This window comes from Schistocerca serialis, chromosome 4 (assembly GCF_023864345.2).
Source record: "Schistocerca serialis cubense isolate TAMUIC-IGC-003099 chromosome 4, iqSchSeri2.2, whole genome shotgun sequence".
In the NCBI taxonomy this organism is placed as follows: Eukaryota; Metazoa; Arthropoda; class Insecta; order Orthoptera; family Acrididae; genus Schistocerca; species Schistocerca serialis.
In genome coordinates, this window is record NC_064641.1 from 709,628,514 (window position 1) to 709,651,399 (window position 22,886).

Genomic DNA, 22,886 nt, shown 5'->3' on the forward strand with positions numbered 1-22,886 from the left:
AAATGAGGAATGGTTAATGACTGACACTGAGTGAGGTGTTGCAGTGTCTAAGGTACAGGACTTGCATTTGGGATAGTTGAAGTTCTAATCCCTACCAAGATAACAAAATTGTGAACCCGTGTCCCCTTCGCTCCCTGTTTCCTCTTCATGCCCTTCTTAAGGCAAATACAAATATAGTTTGTTTGAAAAGGACATGGGTAATTTATTTACGCACAAGTTTTTAACAGAGCTACTAAAAGGAAAAATTTTGGAAAAAAACCAAAGGGAGTCCAGGAAGGAGTGTAGTTAAAGATAAATTGGAAGTAACAAAATACCAACATTAACAAAAAAAAAAATAAAGAGGACCACATAAAATAGGAAATGGTTGTTGCAGTTACAACGTATAGCCTTTAGAGGATTATTATTATTATTATTATTATTATTATTATTATTATTATTATTTCTTTCTTGTCTCAGAAATTATGTCTGGTTAAAAATGGAAGGTGACGCGGACCTTGATCAAGCGTGACTTCCTTTTAACTCTACGGTTATTATTATTATTATTATTATTATTATTATTATTTTCCTGTTCCATCCTTGTCTAGTCTTAGTTTGGACTGTCAGGAATAAATTTCTGGCCAGTACGGGCTCTCCTCCAAAGCACAGAGGCAGGGTGAAAGTTCAGCCACCCTGATCACTGGCTCCCATATTACAGTGGAACCTGAATGGGTTCAGGACACATGTGGCCGAATTACAACTCCTTGTACGAGAGCGCCCCTTGTGCTTATGTCTCCAAGAGACACATTTTTGGGCCACTGATGCTCCTTCTTTATGGGGCTATACCGTGTATCGAAAAGATGATCTGATGGGGAAAAGGGCAAAGGGTGGTGTTGCGGTTTTTGTCCAGGACATGCACCACTCATCTGAGCTCCCTCTCGTTACGGACTTGCAAGCAGTTGCAGTTGACCTTCTTGTGGGGCGGAGGCTCACAATCTGCTCCATTTACTTACCGCCTCAGGATGCAATAGACTCTGAGGCTCTCACAGACCTTATTAGCCAACTCCCCCACCCATTTCTCTTTCTGGGAGACTTCAATGCTCATAATGTCTTATGGGGCTCTACAACTACTTGCCCCAGGGGTCGCGTTCTGGGAAGCATTATGACGTCTGAAGAACTGTGCATCCTCAACTCTGGTGCTCACACTCATTTCTGTACTGCTTCTGGGTCATCGTCAGCTATTGACCTTTCCTTTTACTCTCCAGCACTCGCGGATTCTGCTCTGTGGGAGGTTGCTGCTGACCTCTATTCTAGTGACCACTTCCCCCTTTGGATTCGCCTCCTGGATGAGGCTGTGGCATTACCAGTGCCACCCAGGTGGCACCTCTGCAGAGCTGACTGGACACTTTTCAGCCATTTGGCTGTTTTGGAACACCGTGCCAGCGTCCATGAATGGGTCAACCCTGTTACAGCCATGATCTCGCATGCTGCTGAATTGTCGATTCCACGGTCCTCAGGTCATCCCAAGAGGCGTCCTGTCCCTTGGTGGACCACTGAGTGTCGCTCAGCCATACGAGCCCGCCATGCAGCTCTGCGTCGCTTCAAGTGCCTTCCCTCAGCTGACAATCTTGCGGCCTTTCGGGTGGCAAGGGCCAAGGCGTGGCAAGTGATTAAAGAGAGCAAACGACGGTCATGGCAATCGTTTTCGAACTCCATCTCCCGCTCCACTAGTTCTACGAAAGTATGGGAAGCCATCAGGAGGATCTCCGGGAAACACAGCCAACTACCTGTCACGGCATTGCTGCATCAGGGATATCTCCTCACGGCGTCGAGAGACATTGCCCAGAGACTGGCCATGCATTTTGCGGAATCTACTGCCACTATTAACTGTGATCCAGATTTCTGCCGCTACCGCACTGCCATCGAAAGGGGTCACTTGAACTTCCGGTCTCCAAATTCTGAACCCTACAACTGCCCCTTCACAATGTGGGAACTGGATTCGGCGCAGTCTGTGGCTCGTGATACTGCGCCCGGATCAAATCCGGTACAGCATGCTGCAGCACTTGTTGCTGCCATCCAAGGAAGTTCTCCTAAATTGTTTTAATATGATATGGTTATCCGGCATGTTCCCTGACTCGTGGAGGGAAGCGATTTTGATTCCCCTCCTCAAACTGGGGGAGGACCGAATGCATCCCAGTAGTTATCGGAGTATTGCTTTGACGAGCTGTGTTGGGAAGACATTGGAACGCATGGTCAACCGTCGCCTGGTTTGGCTGCTCGAGACCAGGCAGCTCCTTAGCAATTCTCAGTGTGGCTTTCGGAGATGTTGTTCAACTATAGACAACTTGACCCTGCTTGAGGTGGCCATCCAGCAGGCCTTCCTATGTAACCAGCATTTTCTAGGTGTATTCTTTGACATTAATAAGGTGTATGACACTACTTGGCGCCGCCTTATCTTCGATCAACTCCACCAGTGGGGCTTTCGTGGCCATCTCTCATCTTCATTCGGTCCTTTCTTTCCCACCGCCTCTTTCAATATCGGGTTGGTAATGTGCTATCTGATTTGTACATGCAGAAGAATGGTGTTCCTCAGGGAAGCATTGTAAGTGTCACCCTCTTGCCATCGCCATTAACAGTATCACGTCCACTATCCGGAGTCCTGCCCAGTGCTCCTTGTTTGTGGACAATTTTACTGTTTTCTGTTCTTCCTCCGGTCTTGTCACTGCTAGTCGGCAGCCGCAGCTTACGATAAAGCGATTAGAGGCATGGACTGCAAAGACGGGTTTTACCTTTTCTGCAGACAAATATGTATGTGTGTGTGTGTGTGTGTGTGTGTGTGTGTGTGTGTGTGTGTGTATGTGTGTGTGTGTTCATTTTAATAGTTCTCGACGTCTTTTTACCTCCCCTGCATTGCGTCTGAGGGACACAATTCTTCCTTTTAGCGACACTGTGAGGTTTCTGGGCCTCAGTTTTGATTCCAAGTTGTCATGGTTGCCGCACCTTAAAGACCTCAAGGTGTGGTCCCTGAAGGCACTGAATATTTTGAAGTGTCTGAGCCATCAGTCCTGGGGAGCAGATCGGACGCGTCTGCTGCAGTTTTATGGGGCTTTCGTCCGATCACATCTTGACTATGGATGCACCGTGTATGGGTCAGCGAGGCCTACGTACCTGAAGATTCTTGACGCAGTACACCATGAGGGTATCAAGCTAGCCACTGGTGCCTTCCGTACCAGTCCCATCCCCAGCCTGTGTGCTGAGGCAGGGGAACCACTGCTCGCCATCTGGCGGGAACTCCTCATGGTGCGACGGATGTGTCAATTTCTTGCCTGTCCTACCTCCCCTGCGTACCATACCGTTGCCCGACCGCCTATGGAACGTCTCTCTTCCAGTCGTCCCAGGGCAATGAGACCATTTGGGATTCATGCCAAGCATTTACTAGAGTCCCTTGGTGCGGAGCGTGTGGCACCCCAACTACAGGGTTTTACTCGCCTGCCTCCCTGGTTGCTCCAGAGGCCCAGCATCCTTTTAGACTTGTCAGTGTACCGGAGTAGCTGCACTCCTGCATTTGTTTTTACCTCCTTATTTTACGATATTTTAAACCAGCATCCCGACCATGTACCAGTATTTACGAATGTCTCTAAACAGGGGGACTCTGTTGGTTGTGCTGTTGTTTTCCCTGATCAAGTCGTCAAGTTACAGTTTCCTGCAGCGTTTACCATCTTGGATGCCAAATTGTTTGCGATCTTGTGGGCATTGGAGCAGATGAGATGTGTTCCCAGTCTTAAGTTTCTCATCTGTTCTGACTCCCTGAGTGCCCTTCAGACCATGCAACACTTGTACCCAGTGGATGTGGTCGTCCAGAACATCCATGATGCCCTACTCCACCTGCAACGGCAGGGGAAGGAGGTTTCTTTCTGCTGGGTGCCGGGGCACGTGGGTATTAGGTGAAACGAACTGGCGGATATGGCTGCCAAAGATGCATGTTCCCTCCCTCACATTGTTGAATGTGCCGTCCCCCTCCATGCCATTACCTCCCTTTTACGTTTTCGTGTTATTCGTCAATGGGAAGAGGAGTGGCTGGCAGTCGATAAAAATAAGCTGCGTCTGGTCAAGGCTACCACACAGCCATGGCGTACGTCCTACCAGTCATTCAGGTGGGATGAGGTTCTCCTCACTTGCCTCCGCATCGGGCACAGTCCCTTAACACGTGGTTTTTTACTCCGGTGGGAGGACCCCCCAATCTGCAGTTCTTGTGGCGTCCAGATTACTGTCCACCACATTTTACTTGATTGTCTTTTATTCTCTGACCAGAGGGTGGCAGTTTCCTTGCCATCAGATTTGCCCTCTATTTCGCAAGATGACGCAACAACTGTGGTTAAGGTCTTACGGTTTTGTGTCCTGTCCAATGTGTTGCCTCGGATTGTAGGGAGATAATTTTAATGTGCTGCTGGGTGACCAGCTCACCTAGGTTTTAGGTAAGAGGTCCGCCAGTCACGATTACCTACTTCTTTCACTTCGATTTCTATTCTCTTTTCCTTGTGTTTCCTTTCCTTTTTTGGTGTGTTTCTTCTCCTCTTGTTTTGCCTCTGTATGTGAGGATTTGGAACTGCATCAGGTCTGTGTCTTTTAGCCGTTCTCCTTGTTCGCTGTCCGTCTTCGTCGCTTCACTGCATGTGTTACTGTTTCTATGCGTTTGGGCGCTGATGACCACGCTGTTTAGTGCCCGAAAACCTCAAACCCCACACACACACACACACACACACACACACACACACACACACACACACACTCTCTCTCTCCTAATATTTCATATTTATTAGACTGATGTATCAATGCTTTCCAACCAAATGTGATATTAATTTTAACTTTTAACCTTAGAAAAGGCATCTAATTAGCAGTTCTGGGAATTAAAATAGTTGAAACAAGGATGTGGGACATAGAAGGTAGAGGTAAATGGTTGAAAATAATTGTGAAGCAAGAGCTAGAGAACTAAAAACTGTCAAAGATGTCAGAGAAATTCAAGAATACATGAAAGCGAGAGAGAGAAGCGTGAAAAAGGAGAGAGAAAATGAAATGGGGAAGTTGATGAACTTCGTGGACACAAAAAAAATTGGTTAAGGAGATACATAAATGGAGAAACACAGTGAAAGAAAAATTTAAACAGAAACAGGAAGTAATTTGCTTATCATCTCTTGAGACTGCTAGTCTAATGTTGGATGGGGTGTGAGGGAGATCTAAATAACTTTAAGAGGTGACCCAGGTGTCCACTGTTAAATTCCATAGCATGCTCAGTGGTGGGGATATTAGGTCTTGCTGATACAAACATTTATGTGTAGCTGTTTATTCTGACAGAGAACTTGAGAGCTTTACTTTGGATGAGTTTACTCTTCATTGGGAAATGTTATTTTAGTAGAAACTTAATGAGACCAAGTTTAGGACAACAGTAATGCATGAAATGGTGGAGCACTAATGCAGGCCACTTAGTTGTATAACACAACCATGTATAATAAGCATTCATGAGCCAATACATTAAAATATTTTGCGAACACTATTTTTTGTTTTTATATTACTCACTTGACTGGATTTTTTTTGTTTTTATATTACTCACTTGACTGGATTTTTTTGTAGGTTAGGGCCTTGTGACATTATATATTTTATTGGCACTATTAAAAATGTAATAAATGGCTGACTGGATAGCTAAAATGATCAGAACAGAAGTAATTACAAATATGTATGTTGTGGTAAATTTCTTGTAACAATGTACTTCCTGGTGTGTGTGTGTGTGTGTGTGTGTGTGTGTGTGTGTGTGTGTGTGTGTGTGTGGATAAAATGTGCTATACTATAGTCCTCTTAAGGCAATAGAATGGAGAAGTTTATCAATTTCTGTCACTAAGAGCACACTTGTGTGGTGGTACTCAGCTCATAGGTACACCAGTTTGAATCCTGGTGGTTGATAAAATTTTCACTGCTAAAATTTGGCCAGCAATGGGGGAAGAGCTAGTGGCATAAAATTCCAGGTCATCAGTCTTTGTGCCAGTGTCCTGGCTTAAATTCCGAACCTCTTTGCAGTCTCTCTTGAAGTGAGGGCATGTGACGCTGTTGATGATGATCTGTCCATTGGATGAGGATGTCAAACTTGGTGGTTCTTTGTGGTGCTATTAGAGAGGAATTGCCTATGTGCCAACTCTGGGTGTACCCTCTCCCAGTCGTCGTCGTCGTCGTTGTCATCGTCATACACAACACAAACATAATACTACATTAAACACACATCCATTACCCTCACCTACACTCCACAAAAAAAAAAAACAAAAAAAAAAACACATTACCCAACTCTCTCATATCCGCAAGCAAGGGGACCAGTGTGCATAGAGAATGAACACCCTTTCCAGCTTGGTGGCTAAACCCACCTGTGGAATAGCCCAGAAAACAATGTCATATGATATTAAATAAAATTGAGGAGGATATTAAAATTCTGATTGATTACAAAGAAGATGGTACTCTATTAACATCTGACAAAAAGTGCTACATAAATACTAATTTGATAGACCAGACTCCTTACTGATGACAACTATCACTCTTACTCTCTTGATGTGTAAAACATACAGTGTTTCTTTTTTCATAACAAACAATAACTGGATGCTTGTGAATACTGGAAGGGGAAGTAATCTTCATACATGCATGTTTTGACATATTAAAAAGTTTTATTTTGTATTCAATTGTTAGTGTATTTGGATAATTCAGTTATCATTAATATTTTTGTGGATCTATGTAAAAAAAAAAAACTTCACTTTATAAGAAGTTTTTATTTCTGGTAACAACAGACACTAATACTTTGCTAGTTGGGGGAAACCAACCTAAATAGAATTCAGTAAACTTTTGAAACCTTTCAATATTAGCAGTATTAAGAGTATTTCAAAATTAAAATTGAGATTTATAAAGTTGTTTCTTTCTCCCTTCCAGCAACAAGAACAAGATCCAACTAATTTATATATTGCCAATCTACCAGCAACTTTTAAGGAAAATGATGTTGACAACATGCTGGCAAAGTATGGGCAAGTTATCTCTACAAGAATCCTCAGGGACACAACTGGTCAAAGTAAAGGTGTCGGGTTTGCAAGGTGAGTTGCCATTCCATGAATGTTCTGTAGGAAAAAATAAAAGGCGAGTCTCAGAAATTACATTGTAGAGTAGGAGAATGACAGCTGTACTTTCAGTCGCTCAGTTGTACCATTAAAATACACAAGAGAGAGGAGATCCATTATCCCAATGAAAGATTAATCATTTCCCCATTTGCAGTCGATGAATTCATAAGATTTATGTAATAATCACTAATCGTTTTTCAGCTCATCACAAATTAATCTATTAAGAAGAATTTGATGTGCATTCCAGATGAAATGAACTTGACATTTTTTATGCATACAATATTGCAGTGTCTGTGTTATTCTGAAATATAATGCTGTGTCCCTTTGGACATGCATACATACAACTATCAGCTGTGTAATAGAATGAAGGCAATGTAAATTTTGTGCTGGACGGGGACTTGAACCCGGATTTCTCAGGGTTGCCTTATCATTTGGCTATCTGAGCATGACTCACAGCCAGGCCCAAACTTCCATATGTCGTCAGCCATGTGCCTACAACCTGTACTCGTACATCCATTATGTATATAGCTGTACAAGCAAGATGTTTTATTTGAAAGTCGTTTGCCTGGTGTCAGCGGATAAATACAATATTGCAGTGCCTGTATTAAGGCATCACCAAAGGAGCATTGCATTATAATTCAAGTAAAATGTCTTCCCTGTATGGGAATATATATAATGGATGTACAAGTACAGGTTGTAGACACGGTTGGTGACGAAAGTAACTTTGAGTCTGGCTATGAGTTAATGAGTCGTGCTCAGATAGCCAAACGGTAAGGTGACCATTGATGATAAGCAGGAAATCTGGGTTTGAGCCCCGGTCTAGCACAAATTTTTATTGTCATTCCATTACACAGCTGATGGTTGTCCATATTCACATCTATAGTTACAAATCAACACAGAGAATCTGTCAGCTCCTTTTAAAAATTGTCCAGATGCAAAGCTCCACATTCTGGCCCTGATGGACCAATCAGGATTGGCCAACAACCGTATCATCCTGCGCCATTGCTGTCATCAGATGTTTGGTCAGCACACTGATCTCGTGGCCATTGTCAGTTATCTGGATCATGGAGCCTCTACTTCCCATTTAAGGAGCTCATCAACGGACCTCATGAGGCTGAGTCAATCCTGTTCTAGTTCTCTTACAAAGGGAAAATCCCTAGGAGTACCAGGAATCAAACCCAGATTCCCCACAAATCAGCCAGACATGCTAACCAGTGATCTATGGAGACAGACATGCAACATTGCTGTGAAAAAATAAATGACTATAGGTCGTATGTACAAGCATATTTGTAAAGGGTGGTTTAAAAAGAGTGCTGTTTTTGAAATGAGTGGTAACTTTTTGTTTGTCATTTGCTGACATTGTTGTGATTTGTTTCTATTTCCAGGGGCATTCTGATTGTTGGCTCAGTTTGAATTTGTTGCATACGGTATCTAACCATGGAGCAGTTCACTTGTGCACAACGTGTGCTAATCATGGAAGGGAAAAGCATCCACAACAAGTGACTGTTGTGGCTGTTGGTCAAGTGGCATCATCAGCCCTCATTGTTTTTAAAAATGAACGAGGACAAGCTGCGACGGTCAACGGAGACCAATACCATACAATAAGAGAGTTTTGTGACCTTATTTGGATGGAATGGACATTGAAGAGTTGTGGTTGCTGTAGGATGGTGCTACCTGCCATACTTCCTGCCAAACAATTGAGTTGCTCCATGAGTGGTTTCCAGATCACCTTATTCTGAACGATGCTGATCATCACTGGCCACCAAGGTCATGCGACTTAACTCTTTGTGACTTTTTTTCTCTGGGGTCATCTTAACTCATTGGTGTATGCCAATAAATCCTGAAACATCCATGCCTTGCAGGAGGAAATTCAATGAGTTGTCAGCAAAATGGTTGTGGAAACTTGACATGCAGTGATAGTAAATTTCATGGACATGCGTGCCACCACAGTAGAGGAGGTCATAGACCTCACATTTTTCATATGTGAAATGGGAAGGTCAGATGAACATATTTATGTATTTTGTTTGTGATTTAGTAGAAATAAATTTGTTACTTTGATGTATCAAAACCAGCACTCTTTTTGAACCACTCGTTATTTACAAGTCTAGTTTGACAAGGGTGGGGCAAGTTGTCAGCTACTGCCTTATATGAGTAGGAACCGTAATTACATTTACCTGAAATAATTTATTGGAAACCACAGGAAACCTAAATTACAATGGTTGAATGGAGAGACTGGGGCCTCCATCCTTCTGAATACAAGACCAGTCTCTTTAATACAATGCAACCTTCTTTGTACAATGGAAAATCCAGGATAGAATGTAATAATATTATGAAAGGAAAGAGAGAGAGAGAGAGAGAGAGAGAGAGAGTGTGTGTGTGTGTGTGTGTGTGTGTGTGTGTGTGTGTGTGTGTGCGTTATTTTCAACAAAGGCCTTGCTGGCCGGAAGCTTATTTGTGACAGTCTTTTTGTTGTGCCTGTTTGCAACTCAGCATTTCTGTCAGATGGTGAGTTGCAACTTTCCTTTGATAATATTGCAACCTTCTTTGTTTTATTTGTAGTGTACTTCATGATATCAAAAAGCACTTACTTAGTGCTTGCTCTCTCTCTCTCTCTCTCTCTCTCTCTCTCTCTCTCCCTCCCTCCCTCCCTCCCTCCCTCCCTCTCTCTCTCCCTCCCTCTCTCTCTCCCTCCCTCCCTCCCTTCCTCTCTCTCTTCCTCTCTCTCTCTCTCTCTCTCTCTCCCTCTCTCTCTCTCCCTCTCCCTCTCCCTCTCCCTCCCTCCCTCCCTCCCTCCCTCCCTCCCTCCCTCCCCCCCCCTCTCTCTCTCTCTCTCTCTCTCTCTCTCTCTCTCTCTCTCTCTCTCTCTCTCTCTCCCTCTCTCTCCCTCTCCCTCTCCCCCTCCCCCCTCTCTCCACCCCCATCTTGAATGAGATTTTTCACTCTGCAGTGGAGTGTGTGCTGACATGAAATTTCCTGGCAGATTAAAACTGTGTGCCGGACTGAGACTTGAACTCAGGACCTTTGCCTTTCGCAGGTCATGAGTCATGCTTGGTAGCTCGTTGGTAGAGCAGTTGCCCACAAAAGGCAAAGGTCACAATTTTGAGTCTCAGTCGTGCACGCAGTTTTAATCTGCCAGGAAGTTTCAGCATAAATCTTCCACAATTTTTTTTGTAGTTAGTCAACTTAAAACATGCTATACCATTCTAAGAGATTTGCATGTGGCATTATTTATTACTGGCCTCTTCACTTATATCCAGTACTGAAGAGAGTTCTTTTTTATGAGTGTTTGCAATTTTAGGATGTCATTCTTGCAAATTGTCTTAAAGAGAAGTAAGGCCGTAGTTGAGTGTGGTTCTCAAATCTTAACTCTTGAAATTGTAGGATCAGATTCTTTGCAAACCAACAGCAACTTTGAATGAATTTTTTCCAGCAATAAATAATCCTCAACAGCCCTGTATGAACGAATGGTATTCCAGATTATTTACATGAATGAACCACATACACTACCTAAATGCCCTGTAGATCAAACTGAAACCTTATGCAAATTGTAGTACAATATGTACCAATATAATAAAAATTAAATTCCACTGGTATCAATGCCCTTTCTGTGCCATGCTTCTAAATTTTCTTCTTGACCTAAAATGTAATTTGGGCACTGAATCTTACTAATACTGTCATGAAAGGCGTCTTGGCTTTTTAGATTCCAAAAATCCATGTTTTCTCAAATGGCTGGGCCCACTCTTACATATACAGGGTGAGTCACTAACTATTGCCACCAAGAATAACTCCGAAAGTATGATAGGAGCTGAAGAGTTTGTGGGACAAAAGTTGCATGGGACAACGTCACAAAGGTGGCATGAACATCCATTTACAGAAGGTGTTTGAAATTATGACCATTGGTATTAATGCAGTGCTGCAATCTTTTTATAATGGATTGAGTGGTATTCCTTATCACATCGGCACTTACCGAAGCACAAGCTGTGACAGTTCTCTCTCTCATATTGTCAGGTGTAGTTGGAACATCTTTATAAACAATGTTTTCTAACCATCAGCGAAAAATGTGCTTGAGACACATTGTGTTGATACCACATTCTGTTCCTTGTTCCTAAAAGGTATTTCTTCCAATAACAGACCTAATGTTTCTTGCAGGAATGTGGTGTACTACCTACCATTAAGATTTCGTTTGATGAAATAGAGGCCTATAATTCTGTCCTCCAGAGTTCCACACCATACATTCACTGACCACGGTTTTTAGTGTGCAACTTGCCACAGTCAACATGGATTTTTAGTTGTCCAATAACGCATGCCATGCAAATTAACATTTCCATGGTTCGTGAATGTAGCCTCATCAATCCTCTGAATCTGAAGTTGAGCCCATCAGCAGAATTTGATGTGATGCATACAGTTCATACCAGTTAATTGTTGGTGGAGACTGATATGGTAAGCATGATATTTATGGTGTTGCAGAACATGAACAACACTACTGTAGCTCATGCCAGATTCCCTTGCGATTTGACGTGAACTAGTACAAGGATCTCGAACTACAGTGGAAAGAGTACCAATTTCCATTTCCTTGTTAGTAACTTTCCTTTGCTGGATATGTTTTTGATGGATCAAAGATCCAGTTGTTTTCAGTTTATCATACGCACATTTAAATGTACGACATGTAGGGTGAGTACGTTGAGGATATTTTTCAATGTATAAGTCTCTAGCTCTCACTGAATTTCATTGGCATTTTCCATAAATGAGAAACATATTGACTTGTTCTTCAAAGGAATAAATCATTCACATTCACTTGATTCGACGATACTAGTCTTACCGTTCCTGTTAAGTGTTGTATTGCGAAACTATTGAATGGTGTTTACATGTCTATGGCATGTTAGATGAATATGCTGTATTTGGCAAATATTTACTATTTGCATGATACACGAGACAGAATTGTTAGAGCATGTGCTTTGATAAGTGCTGAAGTGATAAGGAATACCATTCAATACATAATATGAAGATTGCAGCACTGCATTGATACCAATGGTCATCAGTTCGAACACCTTCTGTAAATGGACATTCATGTCATCTTCTTGACCCCTGTTGACCTTCAAAGACCTTACTCTTATACATCACTGAATTCGTCTCGATAGCCTCTCTCAGAAAATATGCACCAAACTGTAGAATCCCATTAAAAAAATTTCAAAAAAACCAAAGTTGACCTTCACATCTCTAAAGCGACCCCACCTAGCAACAAAAAACCAACATCATATTATGGCCCCCGTTGTCCCATGCAACATTTGTCCCACAAACTTTTCAGCTACTATCACACTTTTGAACTTATTCTAGGTGGCGATAGTTAGTGACTCACCCTGTATAACCAATGGTGAGTAGTGGGTATGTGTACTATTTGAATGTTGATGATGCTGCGGAGAACATGTCTGCTGCAACTAAACAAAAAAAGCTGAAATTACTTGTAGGTAGTTCTGGGTAAATCTCCTAATTTGATTCCCTTATAAAATATTTAATTGGGGTTTATTTTTTTCTCACAATTCTGTCTGGGTTATTTATTATTTAAAACATACACATCAGTATTCTGAGAGGAAGAAAGTCGATGTTACCTTCATGTTCTCAGGAAATTGCATTTTTATTGTATCCACTGGTAGAATATTTATACTACTGGTACCTTTTCTAATCTCATGCAGTAATGACTGTTCCAAATATGCTGATTGTTTTTCATTTTAGTTGTTGCATTTGACATCATGCTGCTTCTGTAATGTGATAGGTTTACATCCATTTTTCAAAGTTTATAATTTTATCTTAAAACCTTTGAAATCTGTTTGTGATTCCTATTTTTGTACTGCTGGATTTTGCACCTCCTATTTTAAGATATTCTGGAGAGGTTGTCAGCACATAAGTTTTTGTCAGATAGTGATTTGTTTGTTTATCTATTTACTTTACAGAAACTAAAAGCCTTTTGTATGTTTGTTACAATAATGAAGATAAGATTGTATTGAAGACTTATTTTTGAGGCCATGAGACATTTAAATGGTTGAAAGATTGTTGCCATACCTGTGGCAATTTAGTTTCATTTAAATGGACATTGCTACTAAAGGGTTGGTTTTGTATTTTCTAAAAATATAGTGGTGAGGTCTTCTTCATTTTCTTCTTCCTCATCCTTATCTTATTCATCCTTATCTTATTCATCCTTATCTTATTCATCTTCTCTTCTTCCATATATTGGATTGGTGCTTAAGTTCATAGCATTTTTCTGTGAGTTTAATAAACACAACAGATACTTATAGCAGGGACTTTACCCATCGGTAATATATTCTCCTTCACTGTTTACAATGGTCTGCCAATGCTGGGATAACTTTTTGACTCTGTAACTGTAGACGTTACATGGTTTTGAGATGAATTACTCATTGAGCTATGTTCAGAACGCATTTTCATCTGGAAAGGTAGTTCCTTGAAGGTTGTTCAATAGAGAGCAGATAAGGTGAAAATCTGAGGATGAGAGATCAGGTGAATAAGTGAATATGGAATGACTTCCCAACACAACACCCGTATAGTGATTTTAGTCAGTCTAGTAGAATGCAGGCAAGCATAATCATGGAGAAGCATCACTTCATGTAGTCTTCCTGGTTGTTGTTCCTGGACTGTGCCTGTAAGATGTTTCAGTTGTTGAAAGTAAATGTCAGCAGTGATGGTTAGACCTTGGGAAGTAATGTGTAGTACTTCACACTATCACTGTTCCATCAGATGCATATCATTATCTTTTGTGGATGCACGCAGTTCTTTGTACGGACTGTTGCTACTTTGTTTGGACTCAACCACGCCTTTTTTTCCCCCTAATGTTAGCATAAAGACACCATTCCTCATCATGAGTAATGATACGGGATAGTAATGGTTGGTGTTGTTCATGATCCACCTGTTGATGAGCAGGCAGATTTTGTCTTTGAGCATACGTACCCATACACCCAATTTTTGAACCTGTGCATTGCATGCAAATATCACATGATGTTGGAATGATCACAGTTCATTACATTTGTCAGTTCTCAAATACACTGACATGGATCATCGTGGATGAATTCATTTAATCAGTTTTCATCAAACCTTGAAAGTCTTCATGAACTTGGAGAGTCATATTGCCAAAACGATTCGCCTTGAAAAAAGAGAACCGTTTTCCTGCCATGCTCTGTCTAATGGCATTATCCCCAGGCATGGTACAAATGTTTCTGACTGCCTCCACTGCTGTCAATCCTCAGTGGAACTCAAATGAAGAACATGTTGGAAATGTTCTGATTTCCCCATTTTCTAGTGTCCACAGCTCCATTCAGAATTTTTCACCAATCTAAAGCTCTAATATTTCCTTTGTGGTATCACACATTTTATAGTTAAAGAAAAGTATTATCAAAATCTGCAATTCATTGGGTGTTTCCAAAATTGCTTTACATTTGTTATTTGATAGGAACAGGCAGTTTTTTTAGTGAAAGTGTTACCACTGTTTTATCTTTCCTTGTAACAAATTGGTATAATGTTACTACTGAACATGTAATTACCATTGGTGATAAACTGTGTATAGAAACAGTGTAGGATGTTTCAAATGCTACTACTACTGAATTCATCTTTTGTGCCCTTACGTGTTTCAGTTTCTGGATATAAGTTATGTCATTCTTGACAAGTATTTTTTCCAAAAGTTTGACTAATTTATTATGAATGGATTTCATCTTCACTGTGAGAATAATGTCTCTGTAAAATGTACAACTTCTTGTAAACTGTTCCATTAGTTCAATAGAATATGCTTCAAGCTGTGTATCTTTAGTAATTGTCATTAGATAGATTCAAATGGATTTAATTTCATACCGCAGATAAAAGCTCGTCCATCTACAGGGTGCGTTCAATATGCAAAATCATTTCTACGCAGCACTTCATGGAGAGAGATGTGATAGGGATGGAACTTGTGTCAATGCAGATTGCATAGTACACTTGCCTGACTCGTGCCGCTTCCTCATGCAATTACAGAGGAACTACTTTGTGGATTACTGCTATGGCAGCCAGAACATTGTCACACTCCTCTCCAATCACACATGTCATTCTGTTACTTATTTTAGGCATTACATTACAAGGTGCACATAATTCTTTGAGAAGGTTCACAAATAATTGTCACGATAGTTGATGTCTACTGGGATATATTTTGGCTCATGTGGTACATGAACAAGTGGCGTTTTTCCTCCATCATAAATGATTAGCATGTCTGCTTTTCATGCACTGGGAAATACCATCTTTCAATCACATCTACTGCATCTACTATTATGCAATAACAGATGGGGCCATCACAACTCAATCACAGTGTACACGCAGTACAATGTAATCGAACATAATGTCAGCACCAAGCATCAAAGCAATTGAATGGAACAAACAGCTGTCAGTGTTTAGCTTGTTCACAACAGGGTAACTCATAAATTACTTGAACTAGCTTCTTGCAACACACACATGGGCATTCTCATTTATGGTACTTTACTGTCAATAAGCAGTGTCCCATTTCAAATTTTGTAACTGTTGTAAATAACTGCACTCTCATAAACAGCTCAAAATCTGTGTATTGGGTGCAAACACACACCCTTGTGTACAGTTCAATTCTGTGAAAAATGCATACAGTGCCTTCCTTGTCCAAAATATTTGTAGTGCTATTGTTAGATGATTCACTCTGTACATATATTTTTAATTTCATGGTGTCTTCAGAATGTTTCATATTATATGGTTGTAATTAATTTACATTTCTGTACAGAATGGAGTCAAAAGAGAAATGTGAGCAAATAATACAGATGTTCAATGGCAACCAGCTGGCTGGGTGCAAGGAACCACTTCTTGTAAAATTTGCTGATGGTGGAAGCAAAAAAAGGGTTCTGTACAAGACTACAGATCAGCGAATGTGGCGGGATACTGGAGAGGTATAGCAAAATATCCTTTAAATCCATTTCAGCAAAAGTCTTTTACTTGTATGAATGCATTGTCTACTTGGATTCGAGCCTTGTGAAGTGGTTATGTGTCCTTTATTTATATGTGTTTGTAATTAAGAAGGCAAATAATGGAATAAAATGAGTCAACAGCTCAGCACATAGTAGATGCCTTACATTGTGTTTGGACATGTAAATAACATTTAAATTTCTAAAAATGGAAAATCCAGGATGTGATGTAACAATTTGGAGAAGGAAAGTTGCTGAACAACAAAAAGACTAACAATTATAGCTTTCAGCCGTTAAGGCCTTAGTCAACAAAAGACAGACGTATGCAAGCGGTCGCGCTCTCTCTCTCTCTCTCTCTCTCTCTCTCACACACACACACACACACACACACACAGAGAGAGAGAGAGAGAGAGAGAGAGAGAGAGAGAGAGAGAGAGAGAGAGAGAGAGAGAGAGAGAGAGTTATACACACACACACACGACTGCAGACTCAGGCAGCTGAAACCACACTGTTTGTGGTTTCAGTTGCCTGAGGCTGTGTGCGTGGGCGTGTGTGGAGGGCGGGGGAGGGGGGGGGGGGGGGCAGCACACCCGCGTGCAAGCGTATGTTTGTCTTTTGTTCATGAAGGCCTTAACGGCCGAAAGCTATAATTGTGAGAGTATTTATGTTGTGCATATCTGCGACTCACCGTCTTCGCTATATGGTGAGTAATAATTTTCCTTCTCATAATACATTTAAATTTCTTGTTTATGTGGCTCCTCTCAATGCTTCCACTATGTGACCAATGCTTGTCTTTATTAATTTATTCCTGTATGTTCTGCATGTGATTTTATGGCAGCCTATTAACACTGTGGTTCCTGAGCTATAGTGAGTGAACCTGTACAAAGGGCTTGGGTATTTTTGCTATATTTCAAATTACTGCTATTCTTAGAAGGTTTCAGATGTACTGTTAACAACAACAACAATAACATTGACAGTCTACACCTTCTAGTTTCATGTAGCATGTAAATCTTTATCGTATTATCAGCTTGTTCCTTTTCCAGGCTATAATTTAATTATAGGGCATACAGTTTGTCTTGGGTACAATAAGCCCTTAAGAATACAATTTGCTGTTTCATTTGAGACATTTTGAAACATTGTACAGTAAAACCCCTCTTTTACATTTTTCAGGAGACTTTAAAAAAATATACATTGCAGGAAAATGTTTCAGAATTACTTTTAAGCACATATATACAATTTACATTTCAAGAACACATTGTTAGTTACACTACTGGATTTCAAAAATCCAGAATTATAGTTAATTTCAAACTTTTCTAGTGAATTTTTTTCTATCTCTGTTTTCTGTTTCTGTTTATGCATTTGAGTTCTGGTCAAGTCTTTGAAATATACACTCCAAAAACAAATTCACAGAATCCAGATATTGAGGGCTCCAGTTATGTGGGAGACGGAGTGCTTGCGGGTGACAGAAAGCAAACTCCGGTCTCTCCAATCGACTACACAGGTATGGCAAACTCCGGTCTCTCCAATCGACTACACAGGTATGGCAGACTTCGTGTCAGCCTCACTCCTGGAAGAAGGTTCTGATTACCAGACTGTGCATTGGACATAGCACTTTAACACATGGCTTCCTCCTCCAGTGGGAGGATCCACCACTCGGTGAAGTTTGTGGTGTGTAACTTTCAGTTCAGCATATTTTGGCAACGTGTGTCCTATATACTGATGTTAGGGCAGACTTTTTCTCAGGGTGCTGATCACCATGATTGTTGAGCACATCTCACTGCAAATAATCATCATCACAATATCCAGTTATGCAGGTATCAATATATCTGATTTTTCTGTACATGGAGTGCATAGGGGCCTGAAAATGGCATTATTGAGATGCCAAAAATGGTTGTCTAAATAAAATAACTTCTCAAAACATAAATTTGGCAATTTTCCTTAGTAAAAATTTTTTGTAACTGGTTTTCCAGTTCTTAAATACTATTGAAAATTTTGATATCCACATCAAAAACTAAGCCTCTGGATAGTGATTGGCAGAGGACACTGTTGATTGTTTATGTAATATGGTGGATCCAGTGACAGAATACATTCTATAAATTTCATAGTGAAGTTAAACATATGTAGGTCTGTGATGGCACACAAAGTATAATTCTCTAGGACACAATATAGATGGAATGTGAAGTTAAAATTTTAGCTGTACTGTTGGGTTCCATCCTAACCAACACTTCAGAAAACAGGACATATTCTGAAAGAAACGCAAAAAATTTGTGACACGTACGATTATGTTTAAATTGTATAGTCTTTGCTATTAGTTCCCAACCTAAACACCACTTTGAAAATCACTATGTTAAAAAAAACATACACCTTACACCAATTGATAATGTCTCCCTGCAAATCAAAATTACAAAGTAATATGCCAATAATTCCCATATGGGTCATATTTTTTATTGCAAGAAGTGACACATCTGTGATGGTTTGAAGGTTGTTCATACATTATGCAGAAGAGGCATTACTGTAGCTCATCTACATCTACATCTCCATCTCCCATTCCATTCACATGTGGAGCACAAAAGAGCGACTGTTTAAATGCCTCTATAAGTGTTGTAATTGATCTAATCTTGTCCTCCCTAACCCTATGAGAGCAATGATTGGGGGGGAGGGGAGGGGGTTTCGTATATTCTTAGAGTTTCTGTTTTTCGAACTAATTATGAATGCGCAGCCCAACCTAACACTTCTTTCGTTAACATGACTACACAGAAAATTACACACATGTAGTTACTGTTATGGTTGATAGTGTCAGGAGACGTAGCACTAGCAGTCAAATTATTCCAGCTTTTAACGACTTCTGCACTTTCAAGGACAGGTACACCAGAGCTCCAGAAAGTTTTTACAGAATATTTGGTAAACTCTGCATGAAAGTGAATACTTTTCCAGTGTTGTACATGTTTTTGTTTTGTTTTTCTCTCTTTTCATTAACTCATTCCATTAAGTGTAAATGGCAGGAAACTTATTATTACAGTAATACAAATGGAGATGGGAATTAACATTCTGAACATAAAGAATTTGAAGGAACTAACACAAAATGTCATCAACAGCAGGAAAATATTAATTTTTGGATCATAAAAGTGAGGTTCCGCTGCAGTTCTGAAAGTGCTACTTCATGTTCATTACGCCAGTGGTTTTTAATTCTGATACTAAAATGTAAACTTTCACGGCCGGAAATATCGTGTCCATTATAATTATCCGGGCTGTTATGCCGTGGTCGGTTGATGAATTCTGAGGTGATTCCCAACGTTTCGTCTCCGACTGCGGGAGACATCTTCAAGGGGGTCCGTAGCTTGATGGAAGGTCCAACGCACACACTGGCTCACTACTGACTGCCGCTAAATTCCGTGTCCGCGCGCCCCCACGACGCGGCGTGACATCACGTGTTTTGAAAACGTCAGTGCAATTGGCCGCTGTCCATCGCTGTCGATCGCCGTTGCCATCACCCAGTAGTGGACGAGTGGTACACATCTTCTTTAACACCGGCATCCATATACCGTTTAATTTGACGCCCTCCTCCTTTCGGTTGAAATTATTTGGGTGTTTAGCGATTTCGATTGCCTCCCTGTAGAGCCTTTCGTAGTATCCGCTCGTGGCCGCTAGTACTTGCGTCTCCTCGAAACGAATATTGTGGTTCCCTGGCTGGAAAGCATGCTCCGCAACAGCTGATCGTTCTGTTTCTCCTCTTCTACAATTTCCCTTGTGCTCTTCCAAACGTTTAGAAACAGTTCTTTTGGTGGTACCCACATAAACATCACCACAGCTGCATGGGATCCTATACACTTCAGATTTTTCCAATGGTTTGCGAGCGTCCTTGGCAGGCCTAAGGTATTCCTGTATCTTCCTGGTGGGCTTGTAAATTACGGTAATATTCCGCTTCGTCAAGATCCTCCCTATTCTTTCCGTTACATTTTTAACAAACGGCAGGAAAACCTTAGATTTTGCAGTAGCCTGTATGTCAGTATGATTTCTGCGTGGCTGCCTCAACGCACGTTTTATTTCGGCGGACGAATATCCGTTCTTCGTTAGTGCATTGTGGAGATGTTCCATCTCAGCGTCGAGCAACTCAGGTTCACAAATATTTATAGCTCTGTCCGCTAACGTCTTGATAACACCCCGCTTCTGTTGTGGGTGGTGGTTCGAATCCCGGTGCAGATAACGGTCCGTGTGCGTGGGTTTGCAGTACACTGAGTGGCCCAAACTACCATTTTCGTTTCTAAACACAAGCACATCAAGGAAATGTAGTTTGCCATCTACCTCCTCCTCCATAGTAAACTGAATTCTTGAGTTTATACTGTTCAGATGTTCGTGGAACCGGCTTAGTTCCTCCCTACCATGTCTCCACAACACAAACGTGTCATCCACGTATCGGAACCATGTATTTGGTTTCTTGCTGGCAGTACCTAACGCCTGTTCTTCGAATTTCTCCATAAAGAAGTTTGCAATTACGGGACTTAGGGGGCTTCCCATAGCTACACGATCCATTTGCTCATAAAACTGTTCATTCCATTTGAAGTATGTGGTTGTCAAACAACACTTCAACAGCTCTAAAATATCGGCAGGAATAATTCGATACAGCTGTTCCAATACATCATTAAGTGGAACCTTGGTAAACAGCGATACCACATCGAAGCTGACCAATATGTCCTCCGGCTGGACCACTATGCCATTCAATCTGCTGATGAAATGTGTCGAATTCTTTATATACGAGTCCGAACGGCCCACATGTGGTTTTAACAGTGTAGTCAAAACTTGGCTAACGAGTAGGTGGGCGAACCAATGGCACTTAGTATCGGTCTTAACGGAACATTTTCTTTATGAATTTTGGGCAATCCATAAAGCCTCGGTGGTAGCGCAACCGAACTGCAGAGACCTTTCTGTACACTCTCTTCAATGGAGGACTTTTTTTATTAATCGCGACACAGTTCTGAGAACGTTGTTAGTGGGGTCCTCATTCAGCTTCCTATATGCTTGCGGATCCAGTAGATCCGTAATTTTTCTGTGATAGTCGGCCACATCCATAACCACCGTTATAGATGTGGGCCGTTCAGACTCGTATATAAAGAACTCGACACATTTCATCAGCAGATTGAATGGCATAATGGTCCAGCCGGAGGACATATTGGTCAGCTTCGATGTAGTATCGCTGTTTACCATGATTCCACTTAATGATGTATTGGAACAGCTGGATCGAATTTTTCCTGCCGATATTTTAGAGCTGTTGAAGTGTTGTTTGACAACCACATACTTTTAAGTGGAATGAACAGTTTTATGAGCAAATGGATGGCGTAGCTATGGGAAGCCCCTAAGTCCCGTAATTGCAAACTTCTTTATGGAGAAATTCGAAGAACAGGCGTTAGGTACTGCCAGCAAGAAACCAAATACATGGTTTCGATACGTGGATGACACGTTTGTGTTGTGGAGACATGGTAGGGAGGAACTAAGCCGTTTCAACGAACATCTGAACAGTATAAACTCAAGAATTCAGTTTACTATGGAGGAGGAGGTAGATGGCAAACTACATTTCCTCGATGTGCTTGTGTTTAGAAACGAAAATGGTAGTTTGGGCCACTCAGTGTACCGCAAACCCACGCACACGGACCGTTATCTGCACCGGGATTCGAACCACCACCCACAACAGAAGTGGGGTGTTATCAAGACGTTAGCGGACAGAGCTATAAATATTTGTGAACCTGAGTTGCTCGACGCTGAGATGGAACATCTCCACAATGCACTAACGAAGAACGGATATTCGTCCGCCGAAATAAAACGTGCGTTGAGGCAGCCACGCAGAAATCATACTGACGTACAGGCTACTGCAAAATCTAAGGTTTTCCTGCCGTTTGTTAAAAATGTAACGGAAAGAATAGGGAGGATCTTGACGAAGCGGAATATTACCGTAATTTACAAGCCCACCAGGCAGATACAGGAATACCTTAGGCCTGCCAAGGACGCTCGCAAACCATTGGAAAAATCTGAAGTGTATAGGATCCCATGCAGCTGTGGTGATGTTTATGTGGGTACCACCAAAAGAATTGTTTCTAAACGTTTGGAAGAGCACAAGGGAAATTGTAGAAGAGGAGAAACAGAACGATCAGCTGTTGCGGAGCATGCTTTCCAGCCAGGGAACCACAATATTCGTTTCGAGGAGACGCAAGTACTAGCGGCCACGAGCGGATACTACGAAAGGCTCTACAGGGAGGCAATCGAAATCGCTAAACACCCAAATAATTTCAACCGAAAGGAGGAGGGCGTCAAATTAAACGGTATATGGATGCCGGTGTTAAAGAAGATGTGTACCACTCGTCCACTACTGGGTGATGGCAACGGCGATCGACGGCGATGGACAGCGGCCAATTGCACTGACGTTTTCAAAACACGTGATGTCACGCCGCGGCGCGGGGGCGCGCGGACACGGAATTTAGCGGCAGTCAGTAGCGAGCCAGTGTGTGTGTGTGTGTGTGTGTGTGTGTGTGTGTGTGTGTGTGTGTGTTGGACCTTCCATCAAGCTACGGACCCCCTTGAAGATGTCTCCCGCAGTCGGAGACGAAACGTTGGGAATCACCTCGGAATTCATGAACCGACCACGGCATAACAGCCCGGATAATTATAATGGACATTGTTTTTAATTCTGCATTACAATTTTCTATTTAGTTTCTTGGCTCTGTGAGAGCATGTTACACATTGCTTTTGTTTCTGCCTTTTTTGTTTCTCAGTCTTTTTGAGGAAACAGTTCCCAGTTGATAGTCTGGAGAGCTATCCTGTATGG

The 22,886-nt window shown here is 41.4% G+C and overlaps 1 protein-coding gene across 1 annotated transcript in view; it reads left to right on the forward strand.

The window, feature by feature from the left end:
* The window catches only part of LOC126474711 (protein alan shepard), a 429,882-nt gene that overhangs the window by 334,362 nt on the left and 72,634 nt on the right, over positions 1-22,886 (forward strand). Inside the window, exons 6-7 of the mRNA XM_050102188.1 lie at positions 6,937-7,094; positions 15,895-16,057. Coding sequence (XP_049958145.1) covers positions 6,937-7,094; positions 15,895-16,057 — 321 coding nt within the window. The remainder of the gene's footprint in view (positions 1-6,936; positions 7,095-15,894; positions 16,058-22,886) is intronic.